The sequence below is a fragment of the Anarhichas minor genome, unplaced genomic scaffold (assembly GCF_050575085.1).
Source record: "Anarhichas minor isolate MPS153535 unplaced genomic scaffold, ASM5057508v1 ptg000026l, whole genome shotgun sequence".
Classification (NCBI taxonomy): Eukaryota; Metazoa; Chordata; class Actinopteri; order Perciformes; family Anarhichadidae; genus Anarhichas; species Anarhichas minor.
Genome location: NW_027466472.1, coordinates 47,921 through 75,905, shown reverse-complemented (window position 1 = coordinate 75,905; position 27,985 = coordinate 47,921). Strand labels below are relative to the sequence as shown.

At 41.9% G+C, this 27,985-nt stretch overlaps 1 protein-coding gene across 1 annotated transcript; it reads right to left on the bottom strand.

Annotated features, from left to right (window-relative positions):
* Positions 1 to 250: 250 nt before the first annotated feature.
* smtnl (smoothelin, like) lies at positions 251 to 27,985 on the bottom strand. Its single transcript, XM_076100932.1, has 9 exons — positions 27,311 to 27,985; positions 6,661 to 6,742; positions 5,771 to 6,025; positions 5,213 to 5,269; positions 5,070 to 5,130; positions 4,836 to 4,982; positions 4,615 to 4,738; positions 2,297 to 2,448; positions 251 to 377 (listed from the first exon to the last, which is right to left on the bottom strand). The coding sequence occupies exons 1-9, from the start codon at positions 27,983 to 27,985 to the stop codon at positions 251 to 253; spliced, it is 1,680 nt and encodes a 559-aa protein (XP_075957047.1).

The window sequence follows — 27,985 nt, the reverse complement described above, 5'->3', positions numbered from 1 at the left end:
CACATCACCAGCAAACAGTGTTATTGAGTCCATGTCCACTGAGCTGTGAGCACTTCCCCTGCAGCATGTCGAGGCACGTTCCCCACCACCAGGGGGCAGTGTAGGCTTTTACAAAGCCGCCACTTCTAGAGCTCCAATCTGCTTTAAAGTCTGATTCAAAGAAATGAGGAAGAGGTTGAAAATCTGTGGAGTCTAAAAGCAGAACAACAGCAGGACGTTAGATGCTCCGCCTTTTCTTTCTTGTTGAGCTTCACTCAAATTTGCGCAGGTGGTTGTAGAGGGACTGGACGTAGGTGAAGACGCACATGGGGTCCGGTTTACGGCCCATGATCATCATGTCCTCCACCTCGATCAGCCGGTCGCAGCCGGCCTTCACCCTGCAGACACAGAAACAGGACAAGTCAGACGTGGAGGCCTTTAATGCTGCGAGGATTTTAATCGTTTTACGGTTTCTTTGGCGTATTGGCGTATCAGTCAAGGAAATGGTGGAAAAATTCCGATTACCTAAAGCTCAGCAGCCCTAAAATCCTAAAATCAACTGTCCAAAATGCTTAAGATATTCAATTCATCATACAGACCAGAAAAAAATAAGCAAATCCTCACATTTGAGGAGCTGGAACCGCAAAATGTTTGGTCATTCTGCTTCGAAAAATTACTTTAATAATTAGCCGATTATGTAAAACGTGTGCCGATTCATTTTGTAATTAATAATAATTCTTAACTAATCAGCTCGACATGATGTGAGAGGTGAAACAGCCACTTCATAAATCAGTCTAAGCCGTATTCTGCATCTAATATGTTGGATAGTCTCGATGAAAGCGCAGACTTTTCCTTTAACAAACATGTTTTTAAAGGCGTTAAAGAACGACGCTATTCGTGTAATCATTCGTCCACGTTTATTGTCCTTTAAGTCTCCGCTCTGTGATCTCTTTAAGAGGTCAAATGTAAAGCTGTGAGCGTATATATGAAGGATTGATCCGGCCACCAAGAGAATAGTGGGGGGTTTTTCCAGTCAAATCAGCTTAATTCTGCAGCAGCAGCGTTATCGGCCGTAGAATAACACATTGTTAAATGGAGCGGTGGTGTTTAGGCCCAGAGGTACAGTGTGTGCATGGCCTGTGTAATGTCTGATCTGTAGCAGCAGCCTGTGTGCAGTGTCTGTCTGCGGAAACAAGAAAAAAAGCATGGTGGATCAGACGTAACACACGCAGGATAATCACCAATTAAAATGTGTGTTCTGCCGTTTAAATAATGACTTTGTAGACGGCTGTAAAACAAAAAGCACCAAAGAAATCACATAAGAGACATTCAGCCACAGTAAAGCTAAGACCTGCATTGTTGACGCAGTTTGAAGTCAATAAATACTTTAAGGCTGATTCAGCAAAAAATTAGAAAACCACAATGGACTCTCTGATCACAAACAAAGTGTTGCTGCTGCTGCAGGATGAGACCGTTCAGTTAAACTGCTGGAAGTTCAGGTTACGTTGCGGCTTTGAAGGAGTAGTTCATTTGTTTTGTTTCCGAGAGTGAGATGAGAATATTGATCGCTCGTGTCTGCAGTACGGATAAGCTTAGCTCCCCCATCGCTCCAAGACAGCACCTCGTATTTGTACAGCAAAGATAGATAACATTTAACGGAAAACAACACAAACAAAAGGTGAAAATGAAGAGCAGATTAGTGCCAATACAACTCTGATAACAATACGTTCTATTCCTGAATTTCTCTGTGATATTTTCATGTTAATCACGTCAAAACAGCGTTTCCTTCTATGGTAAAACACTTTTATACAGTAATACCATAGACTGTATTTAAGAAGTGGACGTATAAAGTCTTGAGTTCGGCATTTCGGCCATCTTGGCTTTTTGCAACCAGTAAACGGAAGTGACCATATCTGGACTGAGGAGGAGTGACGTAGAGATGGCGTATACGTCTCTGGTAGAGATCTGTCAATCACTGTGTAGCCCCGCCCTAAAGCATCCCCTGCTTTATGGTCTGTCTGACTCTAAATGGACCATAATGTACTAAATGAACATCATGCTGTATTGAAGAAGACTTGAAACTAGAGATTGAGACCATAAACTCATGTTTACAATGTTTACTGAGGTAATAAATCAAGAGAGAAGTAGAGTCATTTTCTCATAGACTTCTATACAACCAGAGGAGTCGCCCCCTGATGGTCACTAGAGAGAATGCAGGACATGAGACATGAAGCATTGGCGTCACCCTTCAGAACTGGAAGTTAAACTGCATCACATCAGAAACACTTCTTTGTATTCTGATTTTGCCGTCACTCACTCTGCGGTACCAAAGGCCAGCTCAAAGTTGTGTTTGCGGTCGGCGGGCGACAGACAGTTGTAGTCGAACTCGGTGGGGAAGAAGGAGTGCACCAGAGCGCAGAAAGCCATCCCGTCGCTCCAGCTGGACGAGAAGTTCTGGAGTTCAATGTTCTGAAGAGAGAAAACAGAGAAGACTCAGTGACGATGATGACGACGAACTTTCTGTCATCTCAGAACCTTCGTGTGCTGAAAGATTGACGGAAGGTAAAAAGAACACGGCTCGTCAAACGTCATAGGGACATCTACCCGTTCACTGCCTCGCCCTTTATTCTGATGCATAAAACAGACATTCCTTCTCCTGCTTTGTGCCTTTGAAATCATGTCATTACAATGCTTTATAGGTCTGGAGTTTCATTTGAATGAAATGCAACATGTTAAGTCATCAGATGGACATCTTTCTCCCTCTGTGTGTGAGCGTTTGCTCCCAGTTAATAAGAGTCTTGGCTTTGCCTGGCTCGGCTATAACTGAAGCCACATGGAGCTGCTGGCACAGAAAAAGGCTGCTGTGAGGGAATAAAATGGTACCGGAGTCTGACGGCGTTCTCAACCGTGACTCAAACTACCTCAACCCCTCAAAACAAACAAGCACCCCTATAATCACAGGGACCCTCGCCTCCATACACCTCTACAGTTGAGAGGCGGATAATTAGCATATTAGTATGGCGGTGTGCGCTGACAGGGTTAAGTGAAAAAACAGACAGCAGTTGGGCTAATTTAAAACAGATTACTTATATTTCTCATCCCATACTGGAGATTTTACACGTTGGGACAATTTATGACAAATTGTGTAAATATTGTATTAATGCTGGCTAGCTTAAATCTTTCTGAATGTTTCCCACCTTGGCTGTAATATATAATAATGTGCTCAACATTATGGGAAACACGCTTATTTCTTTCTTGTCTTATCAGTAAGAAAAAACCTGGAGCTGAGAGGCAATTAGCCTAGCTTAGCATAAGGACCTGAAGCAAACAGCTAGCCTGGCTGTCTCCAAATGTGCTAACCAACAAATCTGACGCTCGCTAAATGATATGTATCTTTTGATTTAAACTGTACATAGAACTGTAAAAACAAAAATAAAACAAGCTAATACGTTATATTTTTTATGACACAGAAGATTTGTACGTGTTGAAGGTAGTGAAATGATCAAGTTGTAACAAAGATGGTATCCACTTCCTGTCTCAAGTGTTTGCATAGTGTGAACGTCGTGTGGATGGATGAAAGCAGATTGGGTTATATAAGCATAATGTATTTATATTTCCTTTTGCTAACATTAGATATTATTTACACAGCTAATAGACATATTTAGCCTTACGAAATATAGTTAACCAGTGCATTAGTAGCCAGATCTGGCGACAGGGTGTTGCTGAGACAAAGAAATACATCAAAGAAGTTTATGATTTATTATCATATTTTTAAACTTTGAAGAGAGCCAGGCTAGTCGTTTCCCTCTGCGTCCAGTCGTTATGCTAAGCTAGGCTAAACCTGCGCCAGCTCCAGCTTCCTCTTCTCATCTATCGAATCAGGAAATCATTCCTGTGTACTCTGAAAACTCACATGCCAAGTTTTGGTCAACATAGGCAATCCATCATAAATATCTTTCAACATCTGGCTGTTTAACATTACATTATTATATCATGATAGTAAAGTTAAAAGCCTGGCTGGATTTCAAACGCCAGCTGATGTGGTGTGTTTATGTGCTGTTGGGAAATTCTGTTATCTGTAACACAAGTTTGAGGAACATCTCATTCCCAAGTTTTGTTGCCAGAGAAGTTAAACCTAAATAACTACCAACTGGAGGACATCTTGGAAATGATAACGTGAGTTTATTAGCTTCTTGACTTTACGATGCTGCTGTAAAGATCAGACGTTGTAAACTTCCCCCTCAGGACATGCAACAAAATCAGTTTCCACGACATAAATGTGCAATAATAACGTGATTTTGACAATAATACAACAATACACACTTGATGACCTATTCCAAGCAAGTCTTTGCCAGTTAATTTTCACGCTGTAGTGAAATAAACTGATGTAATCGACTGTCTCGGAGGTAGGAAAAAGATTTAACTAGAAAATGAGCTATGATCTGCTCTGGAAAATAATCAGCAGTGATGTAATGTTTGTGCAATTTGAAGCTGAACATGCATCATCTTTAAAAGCTTCAGCTTAGAACAAATGGACCAAATGTTTGAAAATATGGCTCCAAACAGGCTGAAACACATTGGATAACATTGCCGGCAGGAATTGCGTCTGCGAAAAGTGTGCAGTTGGTAATTTACCTGGTAGCCGATGGTCTTGGAGCGGCACCACTCGAGAAGGATCTGTTTGATGCTGCTGGCGCTGGACACCCCAAAACTCTGAGAACGCTTCAGTGTGGGTTTGGAGTCCACCGGTTTGGGGCGACTGTAAATGAGCAGAAAGCACAGGCGAGGATGCATGAGAGGGTTTAAATATTCAGGGGAAACTATCCACCGTAACCGCAGCATGACGATGCATTTACCTGTTGCTGGCTTCAGAGTCCAGTCTCTCGAAGATGGATCGGCGGGCCTGAGCGCCGATGTTGCGCGGCAGAGTCTGCGACCTCACCAGCTCCCGCCTCCTCTCCACTCCCTGCCCGAAGGACCTGTCGCTGCTTACGTCAACGTCTCTGCAGGGACGGGGAGCAACAGAAAGGGTCAGAACCAATATTTTACCCTATCCGAAAAAAAGATTTCACGAGTCACCTTCCAATCACCTGTCATGCTGCAAAAGCCCTGAGTAGGTCACAGACTTAGCCGGGGCCGAGTTCGCTTTCTCTGCAAAATAACAAACAGTCATTAAATCATGTCCATGACATCGTAGTCTCAAACAGGATGTGTCTCTGAAAGCATGGCTCACCTTGAAGGCGGGGGGATCCCAGGGCTCTGATAGGTGTAGGAGTCCACGTAGAAGATACTAACAGCAATAAAGAAAAAGGAAATATAATTATTGTGAGTATATAATGCTGCAAAGTGGGTCACTCAACCTAAGCCTTAATATAATTTAAACGGGGGACTTAAATAACAATCTACCCCCCCCCCCCCCCGTATAGTTGTCATGAATGGGGATATTAGAGACCAAAACCGTTTTTTTGTACCAGCCTGTAAACATGTTTATCTATGCTGTAAAGTTGGACATTTTAACATGTTTTACCAGCACCGGAGGTTGCTGCTTTGGGAAAATCTAGCAAATGAATCTGGAAAATGACTTATCTATTGATTGCAGGTCTGAGGTTGGACATACACCCTTAAAACCCCCACAAAGCCTTACTCATGACCTGCAAACTAAGGCAAATAGCATTCTCTTATAAGAGGCTTTCACTCTCACCACACCATGAATGCAGCTTCATAATAACTTCATAATACAAACAGAAAGTTGTCTTAACAAATTGAGGTTGAGTTAAGAAAAATCAATCACCTGGCTGAATTGGAAACTCCTCAATTGGTTGGGTCTCGTTGGTGCTAGCACCTGATTGGCCGGCAGGTGAGGCCTCAGAGACCGGGGAGGAACGAGAACTACCGGGGCTGCTGGGAGAGTCAGGGCCCTTCATTTCTGCCGTCTTGGTTGTAGCGGTGATGGGGAGGTGGGGCATCCTCATGGCGACGGGGGCTGTGTGCTCATGGGGGAAGTCAATGGGTGGAGAGATCTTTCCGTGTACCAACTCCGAGTGTTCTGGTTGGATAATAAGATGTAAAATAATCATAATGATGATATGTTTTATGCAAACAATGGCTTTAATAACTGTGTGTATTGTAAAAGGGGTCGCTCATACTAACAAACCCACAGAGAATAATCACCAGACTCTACAGTTTCTGCGTTTTATCCTTTTTTAGCTCATTGTTTTGGGTGTCCAGCCCAAAAAAACAGCTGATTTCAATAAAAAAACAGAAAAATTAGTACCTGCCCATCACCAAATGGCAGACTGACAAAGTTAGCGACTAGCTGGTGAACAAAGTGGAGCGGTGGAGACCAATACAGAGCTAAAAGGGGACTGAATATTGGACTAGCAGTTGGACAAAAACACAATTTCAAAATGAATGCTTATGTTGCTCCTTATCTTCTGGATGTGATAAATAAGCAACCTGCTATATCAACTTTGTAAAGTAAAGCAACACAGTCTCACGGCAGTCCATAAAATAGTCATGAAATGCAATCTATTGGTTTCGTGCCGAGCGACACAAATTGGTCATTTCTTTCGTGTCGCTCGGAACAACTTCTTTTTCAGGAAGATGTTCCGCTATAAAAGGAAAGCAAAACCACTTAGCGAGGTATTAGAATTACCAAGACTTTAAACAGCAGCAGGTTACCTGTGATAGCAGCGTGTCCGTTCTCCAGACCAGCATATGTCGGGGCAGGGTCCACCTCTATAGGCTCCTCTCGCTCAATACTCTGAAACACATGGAATCATAGTGAACATTATTGCCTTTCATTGCTTTTTAAAGGTGCGTGAAGTCAGATTTGACCTTCACTGACAACAATGGAGGCCATCAGAGCAGCGAGAGGCTTGTTTTAAAAAATCATGAATTAGCAATTGAGAAAAACTGCAATTCATGTTTTCCTTTATTTGTCTCCACGAATGTTTTTGCCGTGCTTGTATTCTATTTAGAATATGTTCTGTTCTGAATGTAAACTTTGGAATTGGATTGATGTATTGATTGATTTTACAATGTGGAGAGAAACAAATATCTCCATCAGTGTGCATCAGCAGCTGGTCTTGTTTGTTGCGTTTGGTCAATTTATTCACGTACTTCCCTCTAATAATAATATTGCTGAAAAATCAAACCCAGACTATCATTCGAAAAGTAAAAATAAGCTGCCTTTAAGTGAATGTATGTTCTTAAATTCTTAAATTGTTTTTATTATTATTTTTCTGCTGTTTTTTTTTATTTTACTGTCTGACAAACCTTATTTTTGTATCTATGTATAATGTTAATATGTTTAAACGGATACAAATTTAAATGAAAACATAAAACAAGAAAAGTAAAAATGTTGAAAGTATTATAGATTGAACACAGCATTATGTAACCGGTTCAAAGAGAATCAGATAGTTTGAACCGTCTGTGTGCCAAACTGTGAGACACAATTTGGTTTTTATAAACTATTGTATAGTTTTGAAGTGTTTCATTTAGCAAAATGTCTGACGTGTTCTGCTACTTGTGTGTGTGTCGTTGTGTGAATCTTGTGTAGTGTTTTGATGAAATGAGCTTTCAAAGCCGCGTCATAAATGTGGTATTAATCAGTTGTATTGATTTATTGCCCACAGTTCTATTTGTTGTTTTCCCCTTTAATCTTGCATGAGTCATTCATAAACCAATATGTTTGAGTCGTGCCATCAAGTTCCCAAAAAAGAAACCCAGATGTCCGCTGCTCATTAAGTCATTGCTGAACCATTTTTACTCTTTTCAGGTTTTTGGACTTTTTCCTCCAACATGTGGGCTTTTTTGAAACGACTTCAGACAAAACAAAACGAACCAACAACTACGACAAAGCCACGACACGACTCGGCACACTTCAAAGTGTCCGGATAAACCGAGCTGATTTTTGAGGGTCGTGCGAGGCTGTTCTGTTCAGTGTGTCTGCCTCTCCTCACACTGATAAGACTTGAGAAGTCTTTTGTTTTAAATCAGGCGCCGCTGTCACCGTCGGGAGAGCTGCCAAAATCTACCGCTGTGATTGCGATCAAGTTCTTTAATGTCTAACATCAGGATCTAGAGTTCACATCTCAACGTCTATTTCCCGTCTCTTTTCAAACAGCTAATCACCGTCCTGAGCTGACACTTCTATCTCGAGCTCTTAACCACGTGGTGCCGCTGACCCACATAGGTTCTGGGTCAAGCTGTCATTTTTCCATGTGGCCCTGTCGGACCGATAGACGGAGCTTAGTGCGGTGATAGTTGGGCCCTCTTTGGCACAGGTCAACAGTGCAGTGCTGATAGCTGTGCACGTTTTCACAAGGTCAGCATCGAACCACATATTTATTTATTATCTCTAGGCGACCCTGAAAGAGGCTTTCGGAGAGACGTTCCAAACCCCTCGGGCAGCCATGTTGGATGGATGTCCTCAGCTCTTTGGCAAACAAACACCCCTGAACAGCTGGTTGTGTTTCAAACTTGGCTGTCACAGCGGAATTAAACAGACGAGGCTAATTTTCTTGTTTGACTGAGAACATTATTTCACCACTGATGCATCAGTTCTGTGTTTAGATAACGTCAGTGTGTTTGGAAGCAGAGAAGCAGCATCTGGTCAGCTTTTCTCTGCTGTCAGAAAAACCACAACATGAAGGGATTGAGGAGTATCTCACTATAACACAATGTTTAACCATGGTTAGCTTGAAATGCAAGAGCATCTGAAACCATTGCATGAGAGTCTATGGAGCAGAGATAGTTGTCAGGCCCTGGTTTGGAGCTGGCTGATGCTACGCTATGATTGGACAGTGTGCGTCTGAGGGGCAGGACATAGCAAAGGGTGAATTATCCATTCCCGACTCCCTGACAGTCAAGATGGTGGAGAATATAACAAAAAAAGGGGATTTATTCATCTCGTATTGGGCTTAACTTTGGTGGATCATAACATTTCGGGTATGGAATTATTTCCATTTACCTCCATTGTTTTTGGTTGGAGGCACGAAATGTCAGAGACGGATATCTCAAAACCTCTACATATGAAAACTATCTGCGTGGCGAGATACCGCTACAGGTTGTCCGTGGCTCACTGGGTTAAGAGGGTTGTCTGGTAACCGCAGGGTCAACGGTTCGATCCCTAATCCCTGATGTGTCACGTGTCGAAGTGTCCCTGAGCAAGACACTGAACCGGCTCCCCGGGCACCTGTCATTGGCAGCCCACTGCTCCCTATATACAGGGATGGGTCAAATGCACTGTGCTCACTCGAGGAAATGACTGGGAGTAAATGTGTGTGTTTGTCTGAGCTCACCATATACGAATGCTGGTGGTGTGTGTTAAAACAAGGCACGGAGAGTGTGTGTGTTGTCAAAAAATATGCATGGTAGTCAATGGCAAGAAAGAAATAATTTATGTCCCATTTGAATTATGCCATGAATTACACATTTTATGTTTGTCAATTTCAAAGATAATTTTGCAATTTAAGAAAGTCTCATTTTGTCGTAGTTTTATTTAGTTTGATGTGAAACCGCTCGGTGAACTAAATCTCTCGTCTCACACAATTTACATCACCGACAACAACATGGCTGTTAGCTTGGCTTGCTAGCTAACTTAGCTACATTCCATGCTCAAATATACCGTTATCTTACATGATGTGTTTAATCCAACGACTCTTTTTATGAGCCGGGAAGAGAAAGAACGAGATAGACCTGTTGTTGGTGTGAGAACATCCTGGTACGAAACTCACAAGCATCATAGCTTCAGAGAGAGACGACACTTACAACACTTTTGGTTGTGTAGTCTTTTTAATTATGCATTTTCACTTTCTTATACTGCAACAGTTTTATGACAAAATCTGACTTTCTTGATGTGTAAAATTATCTTTTAAATTGACAAACATTTTGGCGATTTTGTCGTCGTCATCTTGGAATATGATCGGTGCCATGTTGGCTTTTCCGCTAACCAATGAATGGAGGTGACCATATTTGGAATGCGGAGGAGTGACGTAAGACCTGTCAATCACAGTAGCCCCACCCTAAATGATACCCTGCTTTAATGGTCTATTTGACTCTAAATGGACCATAATTTACTAGATGAACATCATGCTGTATTGAAGAATACTTGAAACTAGAGATTGAGACCATAAACTCATGTTTACTGAGGTAATAAATCAAGAGAGAAGTAGAGTCATTTTCTCATAGACTTCTATACAACCAGAGGAGTCGCCCCCTGATGGCCAGTAGAGAGAATTCAAGTTTTAAGACACTTCCGCAGTGGCTTCAATCAGCAGAACTGGAGGTTGCCGCCTGGTGAAGACTTTATGCATGAAAAGGTGAGGAAGGCACAGGGGAGCATTTGCATATTGCATGATGGGTAGCCAGGGTGGAAACAGCTGGCTATCCAGCAGGAGGAGGGAGACAAATTGCAGAATGTCTGGCTTCGGGGAGGGGGGAGCTTTCCCGGCTCAATTGCTCAGATCATCAGAGGTCCACAGTGGGTCAGAGGGGGGGGGGGGGTGGGGGAAACATGATAGCGGAGCTGCTGAGGTTCCTGTAAACTCTCTGGTATCTCTGGGGTTTTTTTTTTGCTGGCAGAACACACTGGCACTTAACACTTTAACATGGCACAGTACTGACCAGAAACCTGAGGACACAAACACCAACTGATATCTGTCGGATTTACTCTGCACCCGACGGACTGATTGATTGTTTTGAGGATGATCACCTTTCATTAAATATCAGCAAGACATACTGTTGATATTTTTGCATTTCTACATCCATGCTTTATAATTCTATCCACTGTCTTCCTGTTAGTTTATGCGCTAAATATGTGACTTTAAGACCATTTTGTTGTGAGATGAACGGAATAATAAAAACATAATTTCTCCCTTTTTCTTACTCAATAAGAACAGGACCACCTGATACAGAACACGAGCTATCTCTGGTGTTATATCGTAGCCGGGAAGCGCTCAAGTGTAATGATCTCACAGAGGTCAATACTGCCGCTAGCAGCTGCTACACAGCAAATATTTATACATTGGGTAGGTGTGGATATATAAGTCCTCACCAGCTATGAAAACCTGTGTAAATACACTGTACAGCTGCTCCATAGTGACTGAAATTGTGCACTCTTACACAACTAGGCCAATGTTTAAAATTTTCCAGGTTACACAACGTCTATGTAGCCGTAGCTTTAGCATAGTTTAGACAAAAAACATATTAAGGGAATATCACGTGTCAATTCCAGCTTCTTTGGTGACCCGAAGACACTCAAAGTGAAATGTATTGTTTGCTCCATGACCTTTTGACCCAGGCATGAAGAGGATTTCCCAGACAAGCTGAATGGCGAGCATGCTAGCAGCGTGGTTTAAGGAATAGCAAGGTGGGAGTGAGATATCTTGACAAACATTGGATGAATCGCAATGAAATTTGATTGAGACGTTCATATTCCCATATTAACCAATGCCATTCCCATCCGTCTAAGTTTTACTTTGTGTCAGTATTAAGTTCGTGATTGAAAACTATGACTGAATGTGTTCGTCAACAACCATTTTTTCCATGACGAGAAGAGACAATGACGAGACGTCATCAAACACCAACTGTGAGTATACGTATAAAAAGAAAAAGACATGACTAAAATGTAGTTTAAAAATACTTTTTTACTTTTTTTTTAACCAAAATGTCTCTTTATTTTCCTTGACAAAATATTGGAGACCAATTTTTATACTTACATTTTTTTAATTTGTGCATTATCAGGACAAAAGCAACAGCACACAATGAGCTTAGGCAGGAAGACTCGGAGTAACGTACTTAAGTTAAAGGTAACAAACGTTAGCATGCTAACTCTATAGGTGCAGATGTAGGTAAAAAACATATTTGCTAAAAATTTGCATGTTATCATTGTTGTTGTGAGCATGTTAGCCCGTTAGCATTTAGCCCTGTTTTGTCATACAGCCTCATTCATAGCTTTACTTGTGGATTGTTAATGGATTTGGACACAGAAATGCTTGCTGGATAGGACACTTAAAAATGTGATCAGTAGTATTTTTTTCCCCATGATAGTCCCTAAAAATGACACACCAAGGGTCAGAGTATCCTTGTATATTAGGAATCAAATTTAAAGATATCATCACATCAACCCATCAGATTCATTAACTGTTATCACTCAGTACACTACAAGTCATGTTTCTCTTTATTGGCAGACACGTTTATTAGAGTGTTGCTGCCTACCGATAAGTTTCTAAAAGTAGAAACCATCATACGAAGATGACACTAAAATAGACTGTCTTGACCTGTGAACTGTGTGGGGGACACTGGTTGGACATACAGGAGTGTGTATTTACATTTAACTTCATCCCAATTTGTCCCTGACTTCAATAAAGTAAATCAGATAAAGCTGATTGACCAGTTGTTTAGTCACCCTCTTACTGCACGACATGGAAGAGGAGCTGCCCATGAATGTACCGGTAAGGTAGGCCTATAAACAATCCGATTCATAACAGACTCATACCGGAGTGACAGAAGTGTAAGCAGACGAAAGCTCCCCGTTGCTTTCCTCAGGGAACAACAAATCCCTTACTCCCTGAGAGTATGTCATTGCATCATGAGTGGGGAAAATGTTTGGACAAAATGAGTGAAACAGAGCAGGAATGTGGAGAGGCATTAGAGCAGGGACAAGAGGAGGAAGAAGATGATGATGAAGAGGCAGCTGAGGAAGGAGAAGAAAGAGTTTGATTATACTTTGCTATGTTTTTGCCATCTTTACTGGGTATCTCACCCTGTACTTTATGTGTACTTTATGCGTTATGTCTTATTTGCCAAAATCAAATTCTGGCAATATGTCCACTGGCAAGAAATGACCCTCACCAAACAGGAAAAATTAATAAAAATGTGCCCTAACCAGCTGTAGCTAACTTTCCATGAGGAGTAAAACACAAAAAAATGTGAAATGTGGCTGCCAACTTGTATTGGTAATGTATTATTGAGTTTGGTTGTACTCTGCCAACAGTTAGCTTCAAGCTAACGTAAGTACAACAAATCAAATGGCGACATTTATGTTTAATAATTATAGATGTTGCCTCACATTTTGTCCTGATACATTATAATGTATTGTAGCCTGAATTCTATAAATGAGAGTTTCCATACTAAAACTAAAGATCCCCACTTTTCTTACAGTGTTAACTCAGTGGATGTTAGCCACAATATTAGATGTTTGCTTTGGGACAACGTGCCCGGAGAAACCCGTCTATTCAAACAGGAGGAGGTATGAGGGTGCTGCTGGGTGAGCGTCCTGTGTTTAGGCAGAGGATATTGTTAAGCTGTCAGAGGCATCTTCATCACTGACACTTTAATAAAGACTTTGCAGGGGTGGGAGGTGAGGTGTGGACGGGACAACTCGGCTGCTGGAGGGTGAAAATTTGACAAGGGTACACTTTAGACTGCTGGGAAACACACAGTATCAGAACGGTCACACACACTGTTGTGTTGGCTTTGTACTGCATGTTGAATTTGGAGTGAAACACTGAGATTAAAGTGCCAACTCTCAGCTTTAAATACATGGTGTTTATCAAGTTTTTACTGCGGCTTTCACTCACATTAATAATATATAATATCTTACTATACTAAAATATTTGAGCTCACGGTGTGCGTCTTTGCATTAACGCTCAACTAGTCATGGTAAAAAAAAAAAAGACAAACTACTTTTATTTTATTTTGTTGGTTGGACGGATATGTTTCAACCGCAGGTGGTCTTCCTCAGATAAAAGTAAAGAACACACCTGTATTTATTTGGAAAGAGTGGTATCGATCTTCTGAACTGAAAGCACCAAGCACGGATTTCTGTTAGCGAACTTAGCAAATCTTTAAAAAATATATTTTGTGGGTACTTATGAATGCTTGTACGTGGACTATAGTGGATTTCCGCCTGAGGAAATATATGTTTGACGGGAGACGGTTCAGCGTCTTTGGACATAGCTAGCTTGCTGCCAAACGGGGGAACGTCTTATCAATATTGTACGAAAAACACTGCGACAACTACAACAATCTACCTCAACAACTGAATAAAAGACAATATATGGCTTGAGATCGCCCATAAATTATATGTTGGTCAAGGAATGGGGATAGCCACAAGAGCTAGTATTAGCATCAAATTTGGGGTCAAATTAGTTTATGTATTGTGTAATTAACGTAAGCCCATTGGACATTCTCTGTCTTGATAGGTTTTGTTGTGTGGAGTGGACACAGGTGATGTTTAGGATTAAACTCATTGAGCCCCATTCACGAAACATGCGTAATATAACAGCCAACTGCTAGCTAGTTAGCTTAGTCTAAAGAACAGGGGGAAAGAGCTCACCTGGCTCTGTACGAAGGTACACCAAACATTTTTTACTTTTAATATCCGGTTTGTCATACGGAAATTTGCATGTAGATTTTCCGCATTTTCATATTGCACTGCGGAAATGATTTCAAACTTTGTGCAAAAAAGCAGATGTCTATTCTCTTAACATGAACTTAAGTCATTATTTATAGACTGTATTTAAAAATCTGTTGCAATTCTTTGCATTTCCATAATGCTATGACAATTCTGTTCTGCTGCCATCTTGCTTGTTTTCGGAACATTTCACCTTCAGTCTGGATTTTACACACAGAGACACACTAACGGTTCCTAACTTTTGAACTCATTTAATTTGCGAAACAAAACACAAAGATTGCCATCGAGACCCCGCATGAGCACGAAAAAGCCTTTGCGTTGACAGCAATGAGCTGAATGAGTGAGGTGACAGGCTTACAGTATGCTACACATTTTGAATTATCACAAAACTTGTGAACTGCCATTTATCACTGTCAACTACAATAAAAGACTGACAGCCAAAGACTTGGCATTTTACTGAAGGATGGATCAAAAAAAGAAGCATGGCAGCAGTATAAAGCAGATGTAACATATGGAGCAAGAAGCATGCTGGTGTTCTACTGTAAAGATATCAGCTGGGTTCATCTCAGCTTTCAGAGGAAACACTTATTGACAAGGAACTCCTGCTCTGTAATTTCCTCCAGGGAGTCTACAGAGGAATCCTCTAGGAGGAAGAAAGACACCTGTTCTTCAAATACATTCAAGCAGCCTGCAATTTCTCTGCTAGAAAAGTCGCATGGAATACCACTTTGGGTTGAGAGTGGAAAATATGCCCAGCCTTTGAACTGAGAGGATATAAAAATCCTAATTGCAGGTGAGAGCAACTATGCAGAGAAAGGTTCTCTTCATAAAAAGTGCTGCTGAATGCAGGTTACAGTCTAAAAAAAAAGATGTTGTGCTTGATTCTCCGCAAACTGCATCTGGAAACCTAGAGTGTATTTGTGCTTTTATTTATTTACCGACATCAGACCATTAGCACAAAAACTAACCCAGTGACGTTAGCACAAAAACTAACCCAGTAACGTTAGCACAAAGGCTAACCCAGTAACGTTAGCACAAAGGCTAACCCAGTAACGTTAGCACTTAAACTAACCCAGTAACGTTAGCATAAAAACTAACCCAGTAACGTTAGCACAAAGGCGAACCCAGTAACGTTAGCACTTAAACTAACCAAGTAACGTTAGCATAAAAACTAATCCAGTAACGCATGATTAGCACAAAAACTAACCCAGTAATGTTTGCAAAAGGGCTAACCCAGTGACGTTAGCACATAAACTAACCCAGTAACATTAGCACAAAGGCTAACCCAGTATCGCTAGCATTAAGTCTAACCCAGGTGCACATAGCAAACGGAGTAATGTTAGCTATTAATAAAAATTCAAAACAGTGTCAAACTGTATCAAAAAACATAACACTGCAATGCTCAAGTGTATTGATATTTTTTGTCTCTTTTGATCTAGATCAACAACAAATATTGAATAAATTCCTGGCCGGAGACTTTGGACACTTTTTGGTCTTTCCTTTAGTTCTACCATTTATGCAGCACTACCTGGCAAAATCTCAAATAAGTCTATTTGGATTTTTGAGCTGTGGGGGAAAATATCATTTTTCACTCTTGTACTCCCTCCTCTAGCTCCAACATATGGCAACAATAGAGAGAGACTCCCCCTGTCCTGCCTGTCCTCCTCCCGTCCTCCTCTGCTCCTCTTGTTCCCGGCAGTGAGCCAGAGGAGGAGGTTAGGAAGAGGCGGTGGAGTCTAACCTGCTGACCTCTGGTAGGTGAGAGGTCCTAACACAGACAAGTCTGTAGCACCTCTTGCTTCACTCCCATTTCTATAGAAAAGCTGACACTGGACAGGTGATTCATGTGTCCACGATTGACCGTTTTGTTTTTACTTTGATCTTCTCCATTCAGTCAATTAAAGTTAATCAATATGTCTGTTTCCAATATGGGCAGATCGCCTCTATGTCTCTGTGTTTGTGTGTAAAAGTTAACTTGTATGAGGCACTAGTTCTGTGGTGTTGGGCAGGTTTAGTGTGTTTGGTAACAAATAGTACATTCATTCATCATTTCGGCACCACATGTAGTTATTCAACATATCCTCATACTACGTTTTCATATATCTTATGAAAAGTGTTTTTGTGTGTTTTCCTACAACAGTCTAGCAACACTTGTCAATTTATGCTTGTTACATACATACAGTCTTTTCAAAATAAACTTCCGTCTTCACAGGAAACAACTTGGTTAGGTTTAGGCAACAGAAAAACGTAGTTAGGTTTAGGAAAAGCTTGGTTACAATTAGGAAATAAAACCCCTTAGTTAGATTAAGGAAAAGATCGTGGTTTGGGTTAAAATAACTACATAAGTGGGACTTCAGTTAAGGAAGCTACGTGACGAATAAATCAATGTTGATTTTTCGTTACACACGGGGCTTGATCAACAGTCTCCTGGGTGAAAGACAGGTCCGCCTTGTGTGACTTTGTACGGTCTTTATACTTCATTATCAATGATCACATGGATTACACACCATTTAATTTTGTTGGATATCTACAAATTAAAGTGCATTCATTTAATACAGGTATAGCTACTTATGCTGTATGATAACTTTTTTTTCTTCTCATCCTCATTCAAATATTTCCACATAACATTTTGTATTGTTGAACTTGCCAGCTGTGTCTCATTTAAACATTTACCATTTTCCATATTGTTATTTATTACTCAGTTTATGCTGTCATTGTAGCCGCTGCCATTTCCCTGCAGGGCTCCTTCAAAGTTTCATCTTGTTGTGGAAACATCTGCGTCATCATCCAACCTCTGGAGAGTTTACATTTTCATCCTCATGCTGATTGACAGGAAGATAAATTAACTCTAGGTCATGTTCCTACTTCTGCTGAGCCCCACCAATATGCCCAAAGTCGTAGTTATATCTGGGGTCACCCTCCCCCGTGGTGGGAGACTTAATGTCTGACAAAACCTGAAAACTCCCGGGAACTCCTTCTCTCTCACCCGTGACCCCCGCACCGTGTCACCCAACCTCTTAAAAAACAATCTTCCTTAAAGTGCCTTCTGGGCATTATTCCCAAAAAACACTGGAAGTGAGTGCAGCTAAATGACATTGTAAAGTACTCCCAAGAGCCAACCTTAAAAAATCTACTTCTAAAGTCCACTTCCAGTCAGGCTTACTGGTTCCATCGAGGGGGCGAGCTCTCCCACCGGCCAGTCAGTTATTAACCTGTTTCCACAGAGATGATGACGGGAACACGGCCTATTGTCTGGAAGTCATTAAGAGAGCCAGGGGTAGCCAGGGAGTGGCCGCATACCTCTGTTAAACCCCCAGCATGTGTACGCACACACACACCAACTTCAACTGTGCCCTGCTTTCAGTTTCTTTCTTCTATATCGTATATATATTGTTTTCTACTTCTTACTAAAAGCATCAGAAGAAGCACTCAAAATGGTCTTAATAAGTGAGTTTTTATTTCCAAACCACTCATGCAAATTAATAACAATGGTGTAGTGAAATGATATTTGGTAAAATGATAAATCAGGTTTAAAAGCAAGTTTTTATTTGCAATTTTAGCAAATATTGAGTGTTTTGGAGCTCTGTTTTCCGTCTCTTGCATGGGTGTATTAATAGACACTTTGGGGGGGGGGATTTGGTGCCAGGAATCCAGCCTTAAAACGTAGCCGAGCTCTGAGGAGGAGGTTGGGGGAGGGGTAAAAAGGGTGAGGAAGGGGCCACAGAGAGGCAGGGAAGAGTGCATGGATGGATGGATGGATGGGTGGGTGCTGCTAGGATTTGAGTACAAACAGAGGGCCAGAAGTTGTATGTCAACACTATCAGAGCTGGCTCAGCCTGGAGAGTCTCCACGGACAAGCGTGTAAATGTCAAATGTCTTTGTCATGGAGATAAACAACACTACACCATATGATCTCTACTCTGCAGTGAAACCCTGACTGAAACACACTCTTACTCATTAAGCTATCTGTAAAAGGTTAAAGTTACTGCATGTGAGGAACTTTAAACTGTTCCTGAACCAGTCTCAGTGTAGTCCTGATCCTCTATCAGACCTCCATCAGTAAAGAGACCATCAGAGAGAAGATGGTCTATTTCTATAGAGTTATTCTTAATGCTCGTCATCGGTGCCACCGGGTCGGATTCTGGTGAAACCAGATGACATCATGCAGGTTCACCAGAAACTCCTTCAGCTCAGACTCCAGCAGAGACCGGTCCACCGTGGACAGACCCAGATCCTCCAGTAGAGACCGGTCCACCGTGGACAGACCCAGATCCGGCTTTACCCGTAGCCTTGGACCTGCAGTCTGGAGCTCCGGAGGGAGGAGGAGAGCTCAGCTCCCGGCAGCAGCAGCAGCGTCTCCTCCTCCTCCTCCAGGAGCAGAGCTTCTCCTCTCTGAGAGCCAACACTTACACCACGGTGCTGGAGACCCAGGACGTATTGCTGGACCCGCTGGAGGGAAGGGAGGCACGGGAGAACCAGGACTGAGAGGGGCAGACTGTCAGACCCTGCCGCAGTAAAATGAGAGGTTTTCTAAAGGGAGTCTGGTGCTCAGAAACACTACCACTTTAGTCCACAGGGAATGTGAAAATCCTAACAAAATGAAAGTTCCTCGTAGTAGCTTTAAAGACATAAAGTTACTTGAAAATTAAACAAGGCAAATTCCTTTTAATTTACCAGAGTCATATGAGGCAGTTAAATGACTCATTTCCACTCAAACTATACAACTAGCTTCACTAAAGCATTAAAAACATTTCTGCAGTATATAATTTATTGGAAGAATTCCATCTAAAGCTCATTATTATACACCACCATCAATGTTTGCAGAAGCACAAGTCTTTCTTACACAACACATTCCTGATGGTACGACTGGAGTGTAACGTTAGTTCAGGCAGAACATTAAAGTCGCGCTTGATTTAGCTGATTGACATTAGACGTTTCATTCGTGCTTCACCAATCATTCATCAGCTGACTAGGAACATTCAATCATATTCAAGTATAGGTGTGCAGCGCTGCCTTTACAACCTGCATTAAAAGTGTACAAAACAGGTTTGTGCACCAAGCATATCATTGCAGTTTCACCTTTTCCTATAACTTAATGCTACAGGAAGGTCTGTGAATGTAAACGTGTGCAGCAGCAGCAGCCAATAATCACAGTTTGGACTGGGATCAGTAAATTTTAGTACAATCTATCCATCAGACTGTTCTCAGACTGTGACTAAACTAACGCTGTAGTGGTCTGATGCTTGAGTGAGTAGGAACAGATAGCATCGAGGTGAAGTTGTGTAATGTTAGTGGGAGATGGAGATAATGGGTGCACAGGAGGGGATGGAGGGAGGCAAAGTACAGCTTGTTGGAATTTGTACCAACTCACACAGGATGTTCTCATACAGCGTTCGTAACGATGTCTACGGGAATTAATGTGCTGCAATTCGTAGGTATCTAAATCAATTGGTATGTAATCCACGTAATCATGAAGCAGACAATATAACGACTGCAAAAACCCTCACAGGGCGGGCGAGAGTGGAGGTCAATGGGTCAAAACAAAAACCCTTTCACCCAAGAGGCCGTTGTTCATGCCCCATGCAATGCCTCTTAGTTAACTTAACAAAAAACACAACATTTTCCTAAACCTAACTAAATATATTCACGATCTTTTCCTGAACCAAACTGAGTATTTCACGATCTTTTCCTAACTAAGTATTTCACGATCTTTTCCTAAACTTAACTAAGTATTTCACGATCTTTTCCTAAACTTAACTAAGTATTTCACAATCTTCCTGAACCTAACAATATTTTACGATCTTTTTTAAACCTAATGAAGTAGTTTTGTTGCCTAAACTAAGTTGTGTCCCGTAAAGACGGAAGTTTATTTTGAAAAGACTGTATTCACGTAACGAGCAGAAATTCACAAGTGTTGCTGGACTTTTGTAGGAAAACACTACAAATGAGGAGTAACTTTTCATAAATTATCATACGAACTGTTGCATAAAGATTAGTTGACTCACAAACACATATGTCACCATTCACTTAACTTGCTGGTTCCTCTGTAGGACTGAATGACCATGTCATAGTTTGGTATAATTGTTTAAAAAATGAGACAAAGGTGGAGACAATGGGGAGCTTCTGTCTCACAGCCGTGGTGTTATGCGTACAGATGTTTCTGAAAATTAAAACCACATTTCCTATAAATCCTGTTGCTTCCTGCTATACCCGAGATTGTTTTTATGCCAGCCACCACCGACCAAAATGCCTGCTCAGTTTGTACCACACTGACGACAGTAGGAAAACCTCAAGAAACGTGCACAGTAACGATTTACCGATGTTGAATTGCTGCATGTAACACCTTTAAGTGGAAACTCGTGCGACATCTATACAGCCTGTACTTTGAGCCCATATGAGGAAAACACATCCACAACTGCCCCAAAACTCAACTTTTCCATCTCAAGAAAAAGCACCTCTTTCACAACGAGTGATGCAAGTGATGTATGGAGCCATAAATCAAGTGCACCCAAGTCTCTGTGCGTTGATAGGAAATAGTAGATAACCCTCTGACTTGACCGCGCTAATCGTATCTGTTCATCTGCTAATGGACACAAACATGCGGAGAAAGAGGAATGTGTTATTCTCTGCAGTCGTGGAGCGGTACACGAGTGGTTTGGAAAGGTATTTGTAGGTATGTGTGTGTGTGTTTCTGTGCCAGAAAATGACAAAAATGAAGAAATGTTCCAGTAATTATTTTAATCCGGTGAACCTCTGATACGGTGAAGCTTGTAACTGATACTACATTTCTTGTCTATGGAATTCTAAGGAAAAACATTATAGGTATAAAACTGTTTCCCAGAAACAAAAATCTTAAAGTAGCAATCAATTTTCATAAGACTAAAGGACTCACAAGAGAGATTAAAACAAGAATGGGTCAAAATCGAAGCAGCGGAGGTACTATGTCTCTTGTTTGCACTATACTCTATGCTGCTGTAATCCTGTATATTTCCCCGCTGCGGGACTAATAAAGGATTATTTTATTTTAGCTCTTATCCTGACTCTTCGTCCCTCGTGTCCCTCGAGTGCCAAGCTCCAAAAACACTGGATCCTACATTTCCCATAATGCAGCTCAATGGCATTGGTCAAACTCAACATCTCAGTTTGTGCCGCAGGCTTTTTACAGAGATACTAAGCCCCGCCCCTTTCAGTGTCCCCCATATATGGGACCTTATTTCAGAAAACATTCGTACGGTAGTCAACGGCGAGAGACAAATTATGATCCCGTTTGATTTGTACCATGAATTAGATGTATGAGGTTTGTCAATTTATTTTGGGTGTGTAGCCTTTTTAATTACTTACAGTGGGTACGGAAAGTATTCAGACCCCTTTAAATTTTTCACTCTTTGTTTCATTGCAGCCATTTGCTAAAATCAAAAAAGTTCATTTTATATTCAGAAGACCAGAAGAAATTGACAGCATATGTGAGTTAAATATGAGTGTCACAGAAAAGGGTCTGAATACTTATGACCATGTGATATTTCAGTTTTTCTTTTTTAATAAATTTGCAAAAATTTCTACATTTCTGTTTTTTTCTGTCAAGATGGGGTGCTGAGTGTACATTAATGAGAAATAAAATGAACTTTTTTGATTTTAGCAAATGGCTGCAATGAAACAAAGAGTGAAACATTTAAAGGGGTCTGAATACTTTCCGTACCCACTGTATATGTCATTAGTTTTATGACAAAATGAGACTTTCTTGATGTGCAAAATTATCTTTTAAAACAAACATCATACGTGGCACAATTCAAATGAGATCAAAAAATAATTTGTCTCTCTTTTTACTTTTTTCTGAAATATGGTCCCATGGTGGTCAACCAGAAGGGGGCGGGACTTTGCCTCTCTTTCATAAATATGTCGTCTCCGAGTCCAAGCTGAGATAACCCTGATGACATCACTGTGACATCATCGAGGTTATTTTCTCTAGACTTGACAAAGACGACATTTTTCAGCTGTTTTCACAGTATGAGAGTGGTGCTGACCACGAGATGCACTTAATAGCTTCTTCCAGAGCTTTCAACCACAAGATATCTCCAGCCACACATGACCACCTATCACATATTTATTGTATTATATTCTCTATTTCTAAGATCGGACTTTCAAGCTCAATATCTGAACTCAAATTTATCAAAACAGTTTTAATTTTTGAAAATAAAAGTGTCAGCCTCTGGTGGACAAGGGTGAGAGATGGAGAGGAGGAGAGGAATGAGTCAGAGAGGAGGGTTGATTGTGTAATCCCTCACTCAATGTATTCCCAATAAAGCTCAAGAACCACACAATGGCCCATTGAGGCGGCTGCCTTGGCCACTGTGATTGGCAACAGCGGTGTTGTCTGCTGACGTGTGTGTGTGTGTGTGTGTGTGTGTGTGTGTGTGTGTGTGTGTGTGTGTGTGTGTGTGTGTGTGTGAGTGAGAAGGGAGAAACAGAGGAGGAAGAGGAGACATTGTTGAGGAGGTTTTGGTCTTTGTCCTAATCCTAATCTTGACTAATTCCTGTTGCCCAGAACCATTAGAGGATAGAAAAGAGCCGCACAGCTGCCTCTTTACAGACCTCAAAAACCTTCCAGATGGGAAGCACACACACACACACACACACACACACACACACACACACACACACACACACACACACACACACACACACACACACACACACACACACACACACACACACACACACACAATGTGCTGAATCAGAAAACTGGATCAGAGGCGGCACAATATGACTGATTTATTACCTCAGTAAACGTGAGTTTATGGTCTCAATTTCCCAAATATTGCAAAAAAATAATTGTGAATATTTTTTAAATAAAGGCAGAGTGAGAGGAATAAACCTTTACACGCAGTATATTTCAACTTAACAAGCACCAAATCTTTCATTTGAGTCGAAGAGCAGTGAGAGGACGCAGAGAAAAAAAGAGACGGACAGATGAGAAGAGAAAGTATTCATAATTCATACTGATACGTGCTGCAGGCGAGTTTTCCAGACGAACGAGGTCATGCTGCAGGTGTGTGTGTGTGTGTGTGTGCAGGTGTGTGTGTGCAGGTGTGTGTGTCCTGTTGTAACAGCTTGGGAAGTCACGGTGAAGGTGCACAGTAACAGCTGGAGAGCAGGCAGGAAGACAGAGAGCCATTAACTGTCAGTGCTTCACGTCGATCAGGCCTGTTAGAGCTGAACTTTATGTCTTCTTCACGTCTTTCTCTGACAGACCAACACAGTCTCACAGCAGCTCGTGAAATAGTCAGGAAATGTAATATATTGTAATTTATATGTAGGGAGACACAAATAAACAAAACTACTTCGTTAGGTTTAGAAAGACCGCCACGAAGGTCAGGGTTCAGGCAACAGAACACCTTGGGACACTGTGGTGAACACCTGTCTCGTGGGTTGAAAGTCCTGTTTGTTTGATGGAACCTTCCACTTCCCCTCCCGACCACCATAATTGGTCTTTGTCGCTTTTTAAAACTACGTCATTAGCTCTGACCGTTGCATAGTCACGAGGATAAGTTGAACTTGAGCGTTCACCTCATAAAATGATCCAGATTTACTTTCCATTGGCATTTATTCGTCCTATTCCTCAACCTGCCGTGATCACGGGCTGCACAGACAGGTGAGGATGTGGCAGGAAGAACGAGCTTTAATTATGATTCAATCCAAATGAATCCAATGAAGCTAATCACCATGATGTGAGCAGAGAAGCCACAAACAGTGAACCTCTGTGCGCGTACATTTCACAGTGTTTGATCCGATGTGTGTGTTTGGCTGACAGCGGGGGATCTCCCACAGCAGAGACACACAGAAACAAAGGTGCCCTTTGTTGTTTAGCTCTGACCACATGATTTCACAGAAGATAAAATTCCTCTGTTGTATCCACCGCATAGTTTGGTAATTAAGATGCATGACTAACAGCTAATTTGCATAATGTGTGCATGTGTTTTTAACTATTTTGTAAGACTTATCTGTAGCTGAATGTGTGCATGTTAACATGCTGTGCAAGACTTTTGATATTGAACAGACGCTTGTTACAATTTTGGAAAATCAGGACCTCAATATCTTTAAAACCGGTTCCAAAAACGCAACCTCCCGCCTGTTGCAGCCCGTCAAACATACACTCTGAGAATACAGCTGTGAGTTTACAGACGAGACAAAGTACAGAGCTTCATAAAGGAACAACTCTGCTCCAAATAATAAAAAAGACAATCTCAATACTGGCCTCATAAACGTTCCACAGCGGATCAGAGTGCCCTGGAAGTAAATAACATCGTCTCCTGCCATTCAAGTTAACCACTGTGGCTTTGAGGTACTTGTACAGCAAAACAGTTTGACATGTGATTTCATGTCTGTGGTTTTACTGTTTACTTTAGGTAATAAATATATAACACTACATGCTAAGCCACAGTTGATTGATTGTTCCGGTAGAAAACCCTCCAGGCTGACATACTGGCTGATATCAGATTATTTCAGCTGTATCAGCACACTCAAGTAACAAGTCCTTGCAAACCAAGAAATACCAAACAAGGTTTGACGGAATTTAGGTTACACTGACAGCGTTTACATGCAGATTGCAACCTCCAGTTCTGCTGAGTGAAGCCGATGCTGAAGTGTCTTAAAACCTGCATTCTCTCTAGTGTCCATCAGGGGGCGACTCCTCTGGTTGTATAGAAGTCTATGAGAAAATGACTCTACTTGTCTCTTGATTTATTACCTCAGTAAACATTGTAAACATGAGTTTATGGTCTCAATCTCTAGTTTCAAGTCTTCTTCAATACAGCATGATGTTCATTTAGTACATTATGGTCCATTTAGAGTCAAACAGACCATAAAGCAGGGGATGCTTTAGGGCGGGGCTACACGGTGATTGACATGTCTCTACCAGAGACGTATACGACGTCTCTACGTCACTCCTCCTCAGTCCAGATATGGTCACTTCCTGTTCACTGGTTGCAGAAAACAACATGGCAACGGCTGTATTCCAAGATGGCCGCGGCAAAATCGCCAAACTCGAGCCTTCATAACATCAGTCCACAAAAACAAAACGAGTGACGTCAAGACGACTACGTCAGGACTTTGATAATAACAAGTTTTTTGGATATGAAAACATATCCGAACACCGACCTTTTCAAGAAGACGGTTGAAGGAATGAAAGAGGAAGGCCGAGTTCACCCGGTCAAACAGTCTGCTACCATTTTTGTGAATGAGGTACAACACAGAAACACTCATGTATATTCAATCACCTGAGGATGGGAAGACTTAAGAAAACAAAACTCTAAATCACATACAGCTTGCATAGACTAAATAAACATTTTCTAAATTTGTAGTCAGACATTTCTTTCTGCTGTGAAAACCTAATACATTTATGACCAGGAGACAAACTGCACAATAATCATCAACTGTCTAAGTCATGCAGCGACCACAGAGTGGATAGAAGTCAGGAGATTCTCTCTATTTGGTTCCATCAGAAGCAAGTCAAGCTAAAAGAGCAAATAAATGAAACTACTGTATGGGACTAAGTCCAACTCTGCAAGGACGTACTTCCATGAGCAGCATCCCGAGGTGACAGTAAAACATTACAGAGACAATAAATCAGAAACTATGAGTACTAAAACACAGACACATCTGGTCACCATCGATGTAGTGATTGAATATAATGTAACCCTCGACACAGACACAACATAAAACCAATTTTAACACAACCTTTGTATCAAAAACAAGTGTCAGCTTTTCAAGAACTTAGTTGATCTAAAGCTAGATCCCTCCGTTTCTTTTTATTCATTCAGTAAAGTTTAGAAAGAGTTTCACAAGACCACTGACTGGAATCTTTTCAAACCAGAACCATGTAAACGTTCACGTGAAGCTAAGAATTTCCCCAAAAACCTGGACCTAGGATATCAGCGCTAACGACTAACCACGGCACTACATTTCACAATGCTGACTTCACATATTTGACTCAGGTCTGAAAACCACGAGACCACACTAACCTCACCTCCCAGGAGCCTGCTGGACTCATGCAACCATTCTTCATAGATACTTAAAGCGTCCTGGTGGAGGGCTATTGGTGCAACCGCAGTGACACAGCCAGCGACTCGTATGACACCAACCACACAACCCACAATGCAACACGGCTTCAGTCTCACTCACATTCTGCCTCTTTAACACAGCAGCCCTATAGTTTCCCAACAAGGACAATTAGATCGCAATTACTGGATTAGCCCACCTCTTCTGCTATTGTTTATTACATTTCCCTCCATGTTACGAAGTTAAGTGGTGGGTCAGTACAAACAAGAGTGTCTGTGTGCATCAGGATACAAACTACGAGTTGACTTATATGAGCTTCCTTAAGACTTGAGATGTAGGCAGTTCTTGACATGTGAAACAGTGATTTTCAACCAGGGGCACATGTACCTCAAGCTATAAGTAACAGTTAAATGTTTGAAATAAACCCTTGAAGGATATATCCAGGATGTCAAACTGACGTAGAGACGCCATATATGGTTCTGGTAGAGACCTGTCAATCACTGTGTAGCCCCGCCCCTAAAGCATCCCCTGCTTTATGGTCTGTTTGACTCTAAATGGACCATAACTTACGAAATGAACATCATGCTGTATTGAAGAAGACTTGAAACTATAGAGATTGAGACCATAAACTCATGTTTACAATGTTTACTGAGGTAATAAATCAAGAGAGAAGTAGAGTCATTTTCTCATAGACTTCTATACAACCAGAGGAGTCGCCCCCTGGTGGACACTAGAGAGAATGCAGCTTTAAGACACTTCAGCCTGAGTACATCAGATAAATAACACTGTTGTAAAGTGACCTCCAATAAAAGCATCCACCACCTCTTCTCCACTAACATGCAGTGGGGTACTCACGTTAGTCTTGCTGGACACAGCGAATGTGGCTCGGCTGGAGAAGCGAGCAGTGGAGGGGCTGCTGCTTGACACTGGGCCCGTCACCAAGGAGGAAACTCTGGAGCCCGGGGGAGGACTGTTGGAGCTCGGGGAGGAGGAGAACGAGATGGGTGGGGACGCAGGACCGGACTGACCGCCGAGGCCACCGTAGGTCTGGGCTTGACCCCCCAGGCTGCAGGACTGGATGTGGAGGAGAGCCTGGCTCTGAGTGTGAGCCTGACCCTTCCCGTATATCACCTCTCTTATCTCCTGATGGTTCTCCTGAATGTCACTGAGGTGATTCTTGTGATTCTGACTGTGGTTGTTGTTGTTCAGGAGCAAGGCGCTCCGGTCGCACGCCATCCCACTCAGGAGCTCCACCTGCAGGGTGAGAGCCTCCAGCTGACCCCGGAGCTGCCGGTTCTCCTGCTGCAGTTGAGCCACGGCTCGTCCGAGGGGCTCGCTCAGGTTGGCCGTCTCCTCCAGACGGCGCTCCATACCCAGCTTGAAGGCGCTGACGTCCACGTGGATCTCCCTGATGGCATCCCGGAGGGTGTTCTCGTAACGGGCCAAAGCTGCACACACTGTCTCCCCCTCCGGAGAGCAAGAGCGCGGGTAACACAGGTCTCCCATCTCAGCCAGGGTCGGGGCTTCCAT

Excerpts from the sequence above, each read along its gene's own strand:
- smtnl (XM_076100932.1), bottom strand. The coding sequence starts at position 27,985 with ATGGAAGCCCCGACCCTGGCTGAGATGGGAGACCTGTGTTACCCGCGC. Across the intron at positions 6,743-27,310 it reads CTGTGTCCAGCAAGACTAAC|AGTATTGAGCGAGAGGAGCC; the intron begins GTGAGTACCCCA and ends CATGTGTTTCAG. Across the intron at positions 6,026-6,660 it reads CGGACACGCTGCTATCACAG|AACACTCGGAGTTGGTACAC; the intron begins GTAACCTGCTGC and ends TTATCCAACCAG.